Below are 16,486 nucleotides of genomic sequence, written 5' to 3'. Positions count from 1 at the left end.
AGGGGCGTGCATAAGTAAGATGCAGCATCAGCATACACGTCACATGGCTGAATTACACAGTGCAGCACTAGCAGTGCTTGCGGTAGGGTATGGGCAACCATAAGTGCTGCGTATGGGCCCGATGGGTTACTCGATGTTACCAATTGTTTAATACACTTCCTGAAGATGACGTGTGTTACTAAAGGAAAGTGGGCGTCTTGTGAAAGGCTGGTGGGCGTCTAAATACATACCGCGATCGCACGGCAAGACATAGTGGGCGAGCTAATGCCTTGCTTTGCGATCGCGGGATTTGCATACTTTGGCTGCTGACGGCTGCGTGCGAACGCATCCTAGCGAGCGGGTCTGAATCTGGCCCTAAGCTCAATCCCGTCCAGAGAAAAAAAAAAAATCGGATCCCACTTGTCCATCGTTGGCAGAGAACCATTGGCTCTCTGCCATCTATGGTAAAAGTATTTGACATCGGCCATAAACCACCGATGATTTCGATGGCCATCCCTAGGTGCTGCCACAGAAAATAATAAGCATGCCCCATATTATGATTAGCGGTGACTGTCTGCTTCATTCTTTGAATTGTTTGCAAATTCTGGTGTCTAAAATGGAAATAATTAATCCCTTAGTTGCCAGGGGGGAATTCACCAAGTTGCCTCTGAGTTTATTGCAGCCCAGCCAGGTTAAATTACAGCTAGCTGTCATTTATAGGATTGCAAACAGCTGGTATTTTTTTATGTAATCCTTTGACTTGCTTGTTGGCATGCCCTCACAGTACTGAAATAACAGAAAATGAATGCCTCGCTCCTTGGAGCAAATGCCCAGTGCAGAATTTTAATTCACATTTTCCCTTGCTAAATAGGGACAGCAAATTAACTATGCTCCTGAGGGAATCTCTGGGGAATATTAACTGCCGAACAACCATGATTGCTCACATCTCAGATTCTCTATCAAATTACCCAGAATCCCTTGCTACGGTTCAGCTCGCTTCAAGGATTCACCGAATGAGAAAGAAAAAATCCAAGGTTAGTTTTTTTTTTCTCTCTCTTCGTGCTGCATGCAAGAATAATAATAATAAAAAAAAAGAATAAAAAAAAAGAAACGTTGCTTTATAAATCGAATGTCTCTACTTCTGTAATAAAGGATAAAAACACTTTGCACTTTCCGGGTATTTTTTTTTTAAACTCAATGCCGCTGAAGAAAAAACTTTAAATTACCTGTCTCATATTCTGGGAAAGATAAAAAAATATTCCCTGTGAATTAGTGACATCACTGAGACATCACTAAAGTGTCTAATGAATCAGTGATGTCACTGGCGCTTTGCAAATTGTTAGGCGTTGAGTAGGTATGCAATCGCTTGCCAGAAATAGGTTACACATAACGCCTGATTGTCACATACAGTGTCAATACCGCACGCAGTTGGCTGACGTTTTAGTTCTGCGCACGCGTCCTAGTCACACAGCGCATGCGTACCGATTGTTAGCACCCAGGAACGCATAACAGAATAGGAGGCACGATCTGTGGAATTCAGTGGGCGTTCTTGGAAGGTAGCAGGGGAGTGGATAGCTGTGGGCGTGTCTCTGTAAGCGCTGCATCCAAAGGCACGCAACCGCTCACACTCACAGGCGGCACTCGGACAGGGAAACTGCACCTGTCATAGGGCTGATACAAGTTTCGATGGCGAGTCTGTGTCAGTGTGCGCTGAGACGGAACTACACCGCCGCAAGACACTACAAGTGGGTGCCTCAGTATTAATGAAATTGGTATTAGCATAAGACGCAGACACAGCAAAACATTGATCAGCCTCCGCAGTACCAGCCTCATAGTGCCTCATGCCTCAGTAATGTTGCTAGTTTGTAGTCTTCTCTGTGAATAGGCAATAAGTGTACTTTAGGGATGGGATTCTCGACGACTATTCTGAAGTACCATTAACCGGTCATGTTTTGGAGATTACCGTTTATGGAAACAGGAGTGTATAATAATTACTGACCTAGCAAAATAGATTAACTCATCTGTGCATGATTAAAGTCATCCTGAAAACATGACCTGTTGGTGGTAGCTGAGTATTCGGGTTGAAAACCCCTGCTTCCAGGCATACTTTAAGGAATTTAAAACCCCGTCATTGTTAATTTATGTGTAATCTATCATCTCCTGAAAATATTCGCAGCCGATGGAATTCGTACAGAGACGCCCACCGAATGTGACGCTAATCCGATGCTTTGCGTATTAATACGCAACACCAGCTGCACATCGGTCGCACCATCAAACACTGCAACAGCAATATGGAGGCGCAGAATGTTCTTCTGAACATGGCCGCCGAAATAAGTGCCACTTCAGAATGCCGCATCTGGCTAGCAACCCCCCTGTTACCTCCCTGAAATTACCTCTCTGCAACGAAATTCGTTCTGCGTCCCCTGGCGGCAACCATTGGGATGCAAACACAGCGTCCACCTCTGAAATAGGCAGAAGGTGGCTCATACACTGAGAATAAAGGTTAAGTCGGCCTGACGTCAAGGTCTGTAAAGGATCTATCGAATATTGATCCAGACTGGTTGCAGTTGGGACGATGACTGAAATATAAAGTCATTGTCTGACGTCACTATTTTTTTCTCATGGGATTCTCATTTGTCCTGATGTGAAAACCTTATTTCAACTATGGTGCTGATATATCTTTGGGTATAACAAATTCTTGAAACCTACATTTATGTCTATAGTTTTTGTTTCATATACATTAGGGAGCATTTGTGAAAACTGCTGTACAGGAAAAATGCTGTAATACTTGTAGTAATCAGATGTTTGCTTTTATTTCCTAAACTACACAAGAAAGATGTTAGTTTGAATCTGATTGGGTACTGTGAGTTTCAAAGCCCTTTTGCTGTGTACCATAGAAAATAACTTAAAAGTCACTCAGTGTTCCATAAATAGTGATGCTGGCTTGCATACCCAGCACTTGTTGCTTGGATAGGGTAAAGCTTTGGTAACTGTAGCAAATCTTTATATCCTAACAGAATGTGTACGTCTATTTATAAAAGAGCAGAGGGTGAGTCAGAAAATATATACTAGCTGCTATATTCTAAGCATGCTGTTCTCGTTATTTTCTAGTATGCATCCAGCTCATCTGGCGGAGAAAGCTCCTGTGAAGAAGGTCGTATCCGAAGACCTCCCCACTTGAGACCCTTCCACCCAAAGACTGTAGCACTTGACCCAGATTTTCCTGCCCTGGGAAGGCAGAGTGATCCAGATTATTCTTCCAGCAGTGAACAGTCTTGTGATACTGTCATCTATGTGGGTCCCGATGGGGCAGTTTTATCTGACCAAGATCTGACAGACAATGAAGGACCTCCAGAATTTGTTCCCATTATCCCTTCCCTCCTCAAGAAAAGAAGCAGAGAAAATATATCAACTCTCCGGAGTTCTGAAAATCACTTAAAATGCAACACATTTGCTGAGCTGCAGGAGAGACTTGAGTGCATTGATGGCAGCGAGAATCCTATCAGGTTCCTCGTTGAAGAACATGCCTCAGCTGCCCTTTCTACAAAAGCAATGAACAACCAGGAATCTTTAAATGCTATGCCACAGCAGGATAAACTGTCACACTCTTTTCCACATAATTTTTCAGGATTGGAAACAAGTGCACCTCATCTCAAATTTGAGCACCCTCAACAACATGCCAAAGTTGAAAGTACACATTTGGACTCTGTCTCACATGGAGATCAGTTGACAATCATAGAAGAGCAAAAATGTCCCGTGCCAAGTGTTTGCAAATTTTCAGAGCAACCAAAATCATCTACTGATCCATCAGTGAGAGAAAAAATCCTCTTTAAGAAAAGACCTCTTCCCAGTCCTGCACCACCACCTCCTCAAATGAACTCCCAAGTGAGCTCAGAATCATGTAGTGGTGTCAGAACACCTCCAGTTGGAATGAGCATGCTGAGAAGCCAGGACAAGCACAATTTACTAGGCAGCACATTCCCGGTTATCGGTAGCACTCTTAAACAGCCTGGTCCAGTTGATGTACGCAGATTTTGCTCAGCAGTTAAGGGAAAAGGATTTGATCATGATATCGTAACAACTACAGTAACTTTGCAGAAACCTGTTGAGCTCAATGGAGAAGATGAACTTGTCTTCACTGTTGTAGAAGAGTTGTCCATTGGTGGTATTCTTGATAATGGTAGACCTTCCAGTATAATTAGCTTTAACAGTGACTGTTCTCTACAGGCCCTTGCCTCTGGCTCCAGACCAGTTAGTATTATAAGCAGTATTAATGACGAGTTTGATGCCTACACGTCACAAATAAGTGCTGCTGGTGTCAATATTGATATTGTGGTTCCCTTGGCAGAGAACCAATGCACAATCGGCAGCCGGCGTTCATCCATTAGTTCATGGCTAAGTGAAGTGAGTATTTGTACAATTAAAAGCGATGGAGCACAGACCTTAGACACTTTAGTTCCTCTATCTTCTAATCAAGGTGATGAGATTATAGATTGTCTGAACCTTGATTCAGAGAATACAAATGTTCACATAGGCCATAATCTTAAAAATTCCCTAAATGATAGCGGGTTTTGCTTTTCTGAAATGGACAATGAGAGTGTTGGTTCCAGTCTGCTGTGTACTAGCTATGAGCAGAGCCTTAAGAACTCTGAGCTAACCAAAGCTATGCCAACTGCTTATCAAGTGACTAGCAAGACTAGAGCTTGTAGCACCCGGGGTACATTGTCAGTAGAGACGATCCATTCTAGTCTTCCTCGGAAAAATAAGTCTACCTCATGCGTAACACACAATAATGCATTAAATTGCAAAGAAAGCATGTTCGAAGACCCATGGACAGTGCGAATGGATAATTCTTTAGAAGGAAGGACTGAAAATCAGCCACTTTCTGCTAAATCTTCCTCTTTGGGTACAGACAATCAATTTAAACATAGCTCAAAACTTGCACAAACCAGTACGCCTAAGTCCCTAAAATCCAACACAGTGTTGGAATGTTCACAGCGAGTGGTAGATGGCTGTGAATTTGATGCTAAACCTTCCTCCAAAAAGATTGAGCCTCTTACAAAAGTGCCGCAGCTCAGGAGAGGTGCTACAACACTAGGAGTAGTAACAAACTACAGTTCTCAAATTGAGCATGGGAGCAAAGGCACATCAGACGCAGTTTTTTCTGATGGCAGTTTAAAGTCATCAGGGACAAAGAGGAACCTACCACATAAAGGTAGTATGTTACCAAGACCTGGTGGCTCAGGGCCTCCTGCTCCCCCTGTGCGAAAGTCAAGCCTAGACAATAAAAATAATCCTCTACATTCAAGTAGTCTTGGTAGATTAGAAGGATCAGAGTTTGGATGGTCCATTACGAATTCTGAAGAAGATTCTGAAATGCAAGTCAGCCACCGATTTATCAAGAGTGACCCTTCATTGCCCAAAGCAGTATCCAGCTTAAAGAGTAAATCCAACAAATCTGAGTGTGTCCAACGCTATGGAAGTCACACGTCTCTGGAGAGGTGTGATAGTCTAATGTCAGTGGGCTCAAAAACAAATGGGAATCGAGATAATAGTAGTGTCAATAATATTAACAAAGTAGGCCGGACAGTTCCTAGACTTGGCATTCCACCAACACCTAATGCAGCTACCTCACCATCTACCTGCCCGACCACCAAAAGCAACCAAGCTAAAAGTTCTCTTTCTCAGAAAGCTACAACAAATTTAAGTAAAAACCGCAATCTTTCAACAAATGGCTCAAAATCTCTCAGTTCTTCAGTAAAGTCTCTGAATCAGACTAATGGCAAAAGCTCTGGCATTCCTCCTAGTGGGAAAGCAGCTACACGATCAGTGCAGTGCATTAACAACAAGCCTGCCAGAGGAACAATTATGGGGACTAAGCAAGCATTAAGGGCCGCCAACAACAGAGTCAATGAGCTGGCCTCTGGTAGCACTGGCAAAATAGGCAACTTTCGAGGGTCAACTGACTCTGATAGTGGAAATGACAGCGGCATTAACCTCAGTGATGAGAAATCACAAGCTCCTGTTTTACCATCGCCGTATAGTAAGATAACAGCCCCTAGACGACCTCAGAGATACAGCAGTGGGCATGGAAGTGATAATAGCAGCGTTCTAAGTGGAGAGCTGCCCCCAGCAATGGGTAGGACAGCCCTCTTCTATCACAGTGGTGGGAGCAGTGGCTATGAGAGCATGATCCGGGATAGCGAAGCTACAGGAAGTGCGTCTTCAGCTCATGACTCAATGAGCGAAAGTGGAATGTCGTCATCTGCTCGTATGAGGAGTTTAAAATCGCCAAAGAAGAGAGGTAATATGAATAATTTTATTAAATTCTTTTTTTCCCTCTGTAATCATGCTGGTGATCTCAGACACACTTATAAAATGATGTTATAATTTTACAATCTTATAAAATTATGTTATAATCACAGGTATATGCAATCCTATATTTTCTCTATGATTGAGAATGTTTAAAATACTCAATAACTGGATCTTGTTAGGATTGGTGTATATTATGTGTCACCTCAAGGCCAGATTAAGGCTTGTGGGGGCCCGAGGCAAGTAAACTGTGGGGGCCCCCTCCAATAAATTGGCCCTTTACCTTGTCCCCCTCCAATATGGCCACAGTGCTCCACCCTGGTGGCCCCTTTACAGACCCCTTCTGTCTCTCCAGCCCAGTGTTTCTCCAACCCCACACTTCTATGTTTTCCAGCTGCCTGCCGCGACTCCTCTGCTGCCTGCTCTCTTTCAGCGGGTGCAGCGCGCTGCACCAATTAAACCAAATAAACTGTATTGCTCTGGCCATGCAGCAGCACAGGCCGCGGTACACCTGTGCCCCTAGTTCCACCATCGCTGAACCTGTGTGTGGGGGCCCCGCGGCGACCTTCCCTGACGCCCCCCCCCTCCTTAATCCAGCCCTGTGTCCCCTTTGATCGCACCATGACTGATGTACATAGATAAAATTACCCAGTAGCAAAGTTGGATTTTGTATTCAAGCAATAATGTCAGTGAATGTCCCTCTACCATAATTATATAATTATTCACTTCCTAAAAATAAATTATTGTTATGCTGCATTTTAGATATGTAATTTTTTTTAAAGGACTACAGCGTCGAAGGCTATTACCTGCTCCACTCCCTGAAGCTTCAACAGTTGGCAAGAAAAATAATGTTACTGGCCAATGGGTTGACCTCCCACCTTTACCTGGCACTTTAAAAGAACCGTTTGAAATCAAGGTTTATGAGATTGATGATGTGGAGCGATTACAAAGGCACAGACATGAGGAGCCAGAAGTAAGATTTTTATTATTATTATTATTATTATTATTATTATTATAAATGGAATGTTTAAAAACATAATTACAGACTATGGCTTTGTAAATAAACCCATCAGTCTTAACATTAAAACCACCCCACCTAATAATGTGTAGGGACCCCTCGTGCCACCCAACAGCTCTGACTTGTCAAGGCATGGACTCCACAAGACCTATGAAGGTGTCCTGTGGTATCTGACACTATGACATTAGCAGCAGATACTTTAAATACTGTAAGTTGCAAGATGGGGCCTCCATGGCTCAGACTTATTTATCCAGCACATCCCACAGATGCTTGATTATATTTAGAACACTTTTGGAACTAATCACTGGAGATGCTCTGACCCAGTCACCTAACCATCACAATTTGGCCCTTGCCAAAGATGCTCAGATGCTTACTTTTGCCCATTTTTCCTACTTCCTACACATCAACTTCAAGGACCGTTCACTTGCCTGATATAGGTCACCTCTTCAAAGGTACCATTGCAATGAGATAATCATTGTTATTCACTTCACCTGTCAGTGGTTTTAATGCTATGGCTGATGGGTGTATATGTCAAAATTGCAGAATGAGAAAATAATCCTCATTGGGGCACACTTAGCACAGCAATAATTGATATGTTTGAATTATAGATTTTTCAGAACAAATTGAAGATGACAATTGGAGCTAATATATATGACCATGTTTGGCTCAGAGTGTGTAGAACTGCATAAAAAAAAAAATAGATCGTTTTTCTTAGTTGCCCTCCTACAAAACTTTATTTCCTTATCAAGATATCTATGGTCAGTCACAGATAAAGTCAGTCTGATATCCAGACATAGGCTCTCAGTATGATAAGTGAAATCAGAGCACAGAGGAGAATTCCATGTTTAAAATGACTGTTAAATTCCTTGTTTAACATTTTAACATGTTTAACATGACTGATGATTTCAGGCAGGAATATTAGTGATCACAAGATGTACAGACTTCAGATTTTGATCCAGCTCGATACAACTTTATTACTCTCTTGCACTGGATCATTAACTCTGTGTAACAAATATTAAGCATTTCAGTTAGTGTCATTAAATCACACTGATTGTAATGTAATTAGAAAATAGTCCAAATGGTTTTCTTTTTATTCTACCCTTCAAAACTGAAATTTCTCTGCCATTTGTTTTTCTGATTTTTTTTTCAGTTATTTATATTTATTATTTGATATTTAACTATAACCTTGATTAATTCGTATTTTTCTGTTTAATTTTTATTTTAGCCTTTCCAAGACATGGAAAAGGTAAGAATTTATAACAAACAGAACTGCATTACATTGGCATCTTATTTCCCATTTTTGTCTTTAATTATCTCTATGAAACATTTTAAATGGTAGATAGAGTAGACAGATTTGAAATCACCTAACAGCATTTATGCAGATAATTAAATGTTTTCACTCCATTGTGGGAAAAAAAATAAGATTTATCATTTACATTTTTTTAAATGCATATTTTATTACTTAATTGGCTATTACCAGTAATATTTAGCAAAAACTTAATTTATTCAGAAATGAGAGATTTTTCTTACTCTCTGTTAATTTTAATACTAATTTTCAAACAACATCCGAATATAATTTGTTCTTCATTATTTTTTTACTGCAACTTTATATTTGTAACGCAGATAATTCGTTCATTAGAATAAATGTTTTTTTTTATGAAATACATTCATTCATTGGGAACATACATGTGAAAATAAAATAATATTCCAGTATATGATTTATCACTATGGGGGACATGTTAACTTGTTGCAAATGTTGAATTTTTATTTATATAAGGATAAATGTTTACTGAAACTCTCAACAATTATTATACCTCTTCCATAGAAATAAATGGGCTGTACAATGCATGATCTGTGTGCACCCTATAATGTGAACTAATATCAACTTTATCTTCAAAGTTTAAGGGCTGCTTAGTATGCTGGTGCACATAAAATAATAAAAATATTATATATAAAAAAAACATCAGAGAAGGGCATTTAAACAAATTAGGGTTTGTCATAGAATCTCTGACAGGCTTGTCTCCCATTGGTTGCACATCAGGTTCAATTCTAACACCATAGCACACACATATATCTCAATTTAAAGCCTTGTTTAAAAAGGATTTGATATTTATTATACCTCGTTTGGGTTGTGCATGTGTTGAATAGAATAGATTCAATATTTAACCTAATATACTTTTTTTTTTAAGGGTCTCATGTACTTCAACACCAAATTGAAGCTTGCAGAAAGACGGCAGCAGCGAATTAAAGAATTAAAAGCAAAATATGAGGGGTTAAAAGAGGAACTGGAGGATACAAAGTCTAGACTGATGATGGATTCCAACAAGTGGAGAGGACAATGTATGTATTCATGGCTAATAGTGTACATATGTGATGGTGAAATGCTTAGATACATTGTGCGTATGGGAGCACTAAGATTGATATTTGTTGGTGAAATGCCAAATAGTTCTAGACGATGATCTACAGTATCATCTGAAGTTGAAATAATTAATTTGGTTGTCCTAACATTTTGTTCAAGCTATGAATCAGCTACTAGAATAATCAGTAAGAATAGTGAGATTTTTCAGCAATATCTTCTGGGAATTATTCAAATAAGGACAAATAGGACTTCTGGAAAATGATATTCAAATGGCAGAACGAAAGTGAAGCTGTCTGCAGGTTAATGAGTATCAGCAGATGCAGGTGCCATGATGGAAAATCAAACTGGGTGGGCAGTGCTGACTCACAGGGCGGTTGTCTTGCAAATAACATTTCCCAGAAGTCCCTTTTCTTTTTGCAGTGTCCCATATCAAAAGATACGTATTAGTTTTATGTAAAGGATACTTTGACTAATTCATTCAACAGGACTCATTTGCAATTAATGTAAAGTTGGTACTTAGGCCCTGATTCAGACTTGGGAAAAGAGAGAGATATCTCTCTCAACTGTGAACCTGAACAAACCATATTGCAATGCAAGGGGTGTAAATACATAATTTTTTTGTTGCATGTAGGGTAAATACTGGCTGCTTTTGAATGTAGCCCACAAATACTGCACAGCTTTATTATTACTCTACAATTTAGATTTCAGTTTGGAAACACTCCTCCCAAATCTAAGTCTCTCTGCACATTTTAAATCTGCCCCACCTGCAGTGCAGCATGGTTTCACCAAGATGATCAGTTGAGAGAGATCTCTCTCTCTATTCCCAACTCTGAATCAGGCCCTTATTCCTATATGGACATTTAGCAGAATATTTGACATTTTCAAGATATGATGGCTGTCAAAATTGTGTAGATTAAGGATCTGATTCTCAGCCGATATTGACACAACTTGTCGAAGTCTTTCAACTGAGCAAGTCACTAAAAAGTCCCACAGTGTGTACGCACAGAAGCGCAGTAGCGATTGACTCGCACGGCCTCAGATATGTATATAAAATGTATTGGGGGTTATTATTATTATTATCGTTTATTTATATGGTGCCACAAGTGTTCCGCAGCGCCTTACAAAGTACATAACCAAAAAAGTGACTTACAGTACAATACAATACAATACAATACAATACAATACAATACAATGCAGTACAAGGACATGGATAATATACATTGATACCTTGGTGGCCATAACACCCAAATAAGCAACAGAGCATAAGCAACCAAGTGTTAGGTGTCCTAGTGGTGAGTAAGAAGTAGATGAACATAAAGTAAGGAGAAGCACAAAAGGGTAGAGGGCCCTGCTCGCAAGAGCTTACATTCTCAAGGGGAGGGGCAGACAGATGATACAGATACATGATACAGATGGGGAAGACAGGGAGGAGGGAACATGTAGCAGCAAGTTAGGATGAGAGCTGGAAAGCATTGATGAAGGATTGTAGAGAGGTGGAGAGTGATGGGGAGAGGGAGAGAGTTCCAAAGGTGGGTTCCTGGGCAGTGACTAGGTGGTGGCTATTCAACGTCTCATGGGCATGCTATGGAAGTGTCACAAGTGTTTCACACAACCAGTTGCAAACTTAGGTGCTTGCATTGGAGGCCATACTGTGATGGTGATTCTGCCCCTATTATGGGGCTTGTGCACGTTTGGATGGTGTGACTGATGGTTGAGTTAAAGACACACAAAGTGGTTGTTCCAGTCATTGTACAGTCAGACGCACACTTGTACACCAGGGAAATGGCTGATACTAGTATTAGAACACAGTCGCGGATGCGACTGCAGCAACAGACGTTAAAAGGGTTGTGGCAGCTGGCAACTCTGAATCAGCCCCCAAGGCCCTATAGAGAAATGTGTAACCTCCCGGTGGCACTGAATCTACTCACTATACAAACAAACATAGAAAAAAAACATATTACTTCTCTTCCTAACATGTAGGGAAAAAACAGAAGGCACCATATAGCGTAATATTGTTACACATATGAATTCATTTATTATGTAATTAGGCACAGATATAGACAGCACATAAAAAAATGACAAAACATAGCACATGAAATGTGGCACGGTCATCGTCCCAAACCATGGTGGTGTGTGCCATCTTTCCATTGAAGCTTCCTCCTATATATACGAGAGCCACTGGTGTTAGGGAGAAAATGACAAAAGGAAAAATAGGCGTTTGAAATAAAAAGAATTAGAAAACAATATTAATGGCATTTTTATACATTGAGTAATAAAAATACAAATTCATGTTGCCAATTGCACTTTAAAAATAAGTTTTGTTCCATTTTAAGTTTAAATATAGATCTATTCACACTTCTATTTGTGAGAACATTTCCCTCAGTTAAAGTTGGGCAAATGTAGTATTCTACTACGGTACTCGAGCACTAGTTCAGGTCTTCAGTGCATCTTCAACACTTGGTGAATGTTAATGGAACTGAATTGAGACTTAAAGGGACGCTGGGCCCGATTCATTACAGATCGTTATTGCGATTGCAGCGGCGATTACGCACGCAGTTCTGCTGCGAAAATATGCTAATGACTGCAATCGCAAAGCTATTATAGAGACGCCCAAAGCCAGCATAGAGACGTCCACTACTGCTTTCACACATCCGTAATACTTTGCACTCCTGCATATACATCGGGAACATCAAGTAACATCGGCCCCACGCGCACAATTACAATAGGTCTGAACTTACTCAGAAATTGCTAACCTCGTCGCAAGCAGTGAGTGCTCAAGCTGCGTATGCCGTCGCAGTGGCTAATTTATGCACGCACCTGTAATGGCATCCAAACGGACTGGCACACCTGCGTTTCTCCGGCCACTCCCCTGTCACCACCCCCAAATGCTGACATCCTGTCCCTCTGTCTGCGATGGCTTTGTATCTGCGTAGGTGAACGCAGAGCGATCACAATGCTAACTCACGCACACTGCGGTGCATACACATGCACAGTATGCAACAATCGGCCGTCTGCGTAAGCTATCGCAATAGCGATCCATGCTGAATCAGGCCCATTGTCCTCAATTATTTTCTTTACCTAGTTGTGCTGTAGTTTCAGGAAAGTGAATGTAGAAATATTGTCTGCTATTATGTCCTATAGTCACCTTTGTCTTCTCTTGTGGTCAACAGTTGAGGTGGATCCAGATCTCGACGAAGAGTCTCAGGAATACCTGGAGGCACTGGAACAGGTCACAGAAGACCTGGAGCTCTGTGTCAACGTATGCAAATCTCACGTCATGATGGTGACCTGTTTTGACATTGGAATGATCGCAGATCAGCAAGATGGAGGCAGAGAGGTGGAAGTCTGAAGAATCTAGAAAGAGAGTCGAATAAAATAATGGACATGAGAAAGAAGATTTGGGAATGCACCTGCACAGTGTGAAGGAAAAAAAAAAATGTACAACAGAATGTGAAAATGTTAAATTGGAAAGAATGTTACTGGATTGATACCGATGGTGGATTGTAATTTCAATCAATTTGGTGCCTCTAGACCAGGCTTAAGCAACCTACGGCCCTCTCACTGTTTTGGACCTACATGACTCGGCTAAAGCATGCTGGGACTTGTAGTGACAAAAGAGCTGGAGAGACATCCCCAGCTGTAAACGTTACACAATTACAATTAAGATGCCCACAAAATGCAAAGGAATGCTGGGAGGAACCCTCGGCATCAGGAGGACCAGAGAAGAATGTGGTAGAAGAGAAAAAAATAAAATCTCGTCATGTATTTAAAAATAAAATATTAAAAGTGCCTTGTTTTCATATGAATTTTTTTATTTTATTTGGTGCTAGAATTTAAAGCCAGCAAACCTAAGCAGACCATTAAATGTATCAACATATATACTGTACAGCGTATGTATAGTTACTTGCAAAAAAAAAAGTAAAAAACACTAAAAATTAATTACAAAACATTATAGCAGGAGCAATAACTAAATTAAGTTTCCATACCTGAATTTGCCTTCTGAGTTCATGTATATTGATCAGGCTTTACAAAATTCTCCTGACTTTCAGTTTTATACCGTTCCTTATTCAACTACAAATGTCCTTTTTGTATAATTTACAAACCGAGGACATTAACTGTATATATCTATGTGTGCGTGTGATAATGGCTCTGACTATACTATCCCTGCATTGGTTGGGAAGAGCAGCGTTTTTTTTTTTTTTTCTAATGACGCTCTTTATGCATTTTTTTAAATTCAGTTTTTTACCATTTTTCTATGGAAGGTGAAAGCTCAGGAGATACCTAATACATGCTGCATGTAATGTGTGCATTTGTCTGTTTTGTAAGGGAGGGCTCCAGCACCAATTGTCGTACGATTGCCAAACACTTTGCAAAAAGTTAATGTGTCTATGTATTATTACATTTCATATGGAGTCATATTTTCTGATCATCTTGTTTTTTATATGGGGTTTATGAAACCTTTGTATAAATGTATAATACAGTACTTAAACTTTTATCTGTGAATAAAAGATACATTTATTAATAAACGTTGTTTCTGTGTCCAAATACATTTATAGGTAGGAGTAAAAGTGCCTATTAGTAGTTGTTCAGATAAGTACAAACTGTATATAACATTTGTATCAATTTATTATTATATGGGCAGATTTGTCGGAATCTCCTGCTATGTGCGTCTGTTTTTTCTTAAACGTACCTCTATGGGGTGCATGCATAAATAAACATTTTCCTACTCTAATATTCCACTTGACTAACTCAATCCATCCGATAATGTATTATATATGGGATAATGTACCCCTTGATGTTAAATATATAGCTATTAGAAGTCATCAAAGCATTCTGTTACCATATGAAGGAACAAGACTGTAGAGGCCATGCTTATTATATACGTCACAGAAATCCGAGGTCCTCAGAGGACATTGCTGTTGCTGCTGCTTCTTCCCTAAATGTTTTATGCTACTGGACAGCTGGGTGGTTTGAGCTGATTGGCTGCCTCCGACTACCGAGCACTTTGAACCCACCACCCAAATCATCAGTGACATCTCACTGGCACTGGTTGAGTGATAAGGCTGGCTGTTGGTGAGGCTTCTGGAGGTGACTTATCTGTTTTCTGGGCGGCCTGGAGCGCCACACGAGCATCCCGGCCATTCCAGGAGAGCAGGCAAGTATGGTGTAATCATATTTAAAAAAAATAAATGTTTTGTATGCTCATTAAATTTGAATAAAGATTCAAAATTGAAAAAAAAAGATGCCCACCTGCTAGGACTTCTTCCCCTGATATAATGTATAACTGGCTATATGCAGAGCTGGCTGGATGCTGATTGGATGACAGTTATGGGAGCTGAGATACATTGGCAGGAACCTGGGCGTGAGGTCTTACTACTAGGTATATAATGGCTGTTAATACAGTGTGAAAAGTAATGATATTAGAAGTTATCAAGTTATTTGTTACTGCATCAGACTAACTGGCACATTCATGTACAGTCGTCTGACTGGATTGAGTTATGTTATCACAAAACATACATACATAATACTGTATAATAAAAAAATCCATTAATTGTCTATGACAGGGGTAGCCGAAAATTAGATCAACTTTCTGTTCATTCGCTGATCAGCGATCTATGGGCCTGATTCAGACCCGCTCGCAAGCGCATAGCGCTCGCAAGCAGGTCGATGGTCGGCCAGTTTACTTGCTCCGAGGCTCACTACAAAACGGGGTGACTGTCGATGTTGATCGACAGTTCGCCCCATTTTGTAGGCGGGGAGGGGGGGTGGCTGGACAAATGGAGGCGTACCCGAAGGAACGCCTGCCGTTTTTGGGGGGCCCTACTGACATCGTTTGTGATGTCAGTAGTGAACTTCCTGCTCTATTAGAGCAGGAATTTTACTCGGGCTTGCAGGAACCGAGACCCTACCACAAGGGTCTCGTCGCAAGCCCGATGGTCGCGATAATCGCAAACATCGCCAGGCCACTCGCAAAAGCTGTGGGTGGTCACCCACAGCTGTGCGAGCGGCCTGGAAGCGGATTTTATTTTTAAAATATCCGCCCTGATTCAGACCGAGCGCTCGCAAAAAGCGAGTGCCTCTTAATCAGGCGCTATGTCCTATGACCCTCTTATTTCTTCTGCAAATTCCCTTTCTTTATAATAGCTACAGCCATATCTCTATTTAATTGGAGACCCTGCTAAAACAAAATACGCAGATAAAACATATTTTGAAAATATAAGATAGGCAGCTAACACATCATATCAGTATACATAAACACGAAATAAACATGCGATCAAACCAATTAATGATCTTACTCTGCTTCTATACAGACACACAGAGACTCCGGATATAATTTAGGGCCTGGTTCAGAGGTGGACGGAATTAAAACATTGGGCGCAATTGCCTAATGTTTTAATTCTTCCCATGCGTACCCATGGTTACCACCGTGGAGTTCCATGCAATTTAGGTGTTCCTGGGTGTTGACCAGTGACGTGTGGTATGTTCAATGGCTGGGGAGGCACAAATGTATAAAACACAGTTTTTATATCAAAACTCTGGAGCACGACAGCAAGTATGATAGGGGAGGGAGTATGACAGGGGAGGCCCCTGACCGCACGTCCCTGGTTTTAACTGGGGGTGGGATTGGAGGGTGGGTGTGGCTATTGGCAGCAGGCCTGACGGGGGCGTGTTGTTAGTGATGCAGCGTGGTGTAATTCCACTGGACCTGCGGCCATGTACTGTCGGACATGCTGAACAAACCATAAAGTTGCTCTATTGTACGTTGGTGCGGCAGATGCCTTATCAATGATGCGTCTTGGCAGATTCCTGCCAACTTG

At 40.9% G+C, this 16,486-nt stretch overlaps 1 protein-coding gene across 1 annotated transcript in view; it reads left to right on the top strand.

Moving 5' to 3' along the window:
* The window catches only part of KIF26A (kinesin family member 26A), a 176,823-nt gene extending 162,680 nt beyond the window's left edge, over positions 1-14,143 (top strand). Inside the window, exons 11-16 of the mRNA XM_088455297.1 lie at positions 851-1,013; positions 3,091-6,283; positions 7,074-7,264; positions 8,535-8,555; positions 9,499-9,649; positions 12,839-14,143. Of these exons, the coding sequence (XP_088311423.1) occupies positions 851-1,013; positions 3,091-6,283; positions 7,074-7,264; positions 8,535-8,555; positions 9,499-9,649; positions 12,839-13,017 (3,898 nt within the window). The 3' untranslated portion in view covers positions 13,018-14,143. The remainder of the gene's footprint in view (positions 1-850; positions 1,014-3,090; positions 6,284-7,073; positions 7,265-8,534; positions 8,556-9,498; positions 9,650-12,838) is intronic.
* The last annotated feature ends 2,343 nt before the right edge of the window (positions 14,144-16,486 follow it).

This window comes from Taudactylus pleione, unplaced genomic scaffold, assembly GCF_031769625.1.
Source record: "Taudactylus pleione unplaced genomic scaffold, aTauple2 ptg000652l, whole genome shotgun sequence".
Lineage (NCBI taxonomy): Eukaryota > Metazoa > Chordata > Amphibia > Anura > Myobatrachidae > Taudactylus > Taudactylus pleione.
The sequence above is the reverse complement of the archived record's forward strand: the minus strand, read 5'-3'. Positions and strand labels throughout refer to the sequence as shown.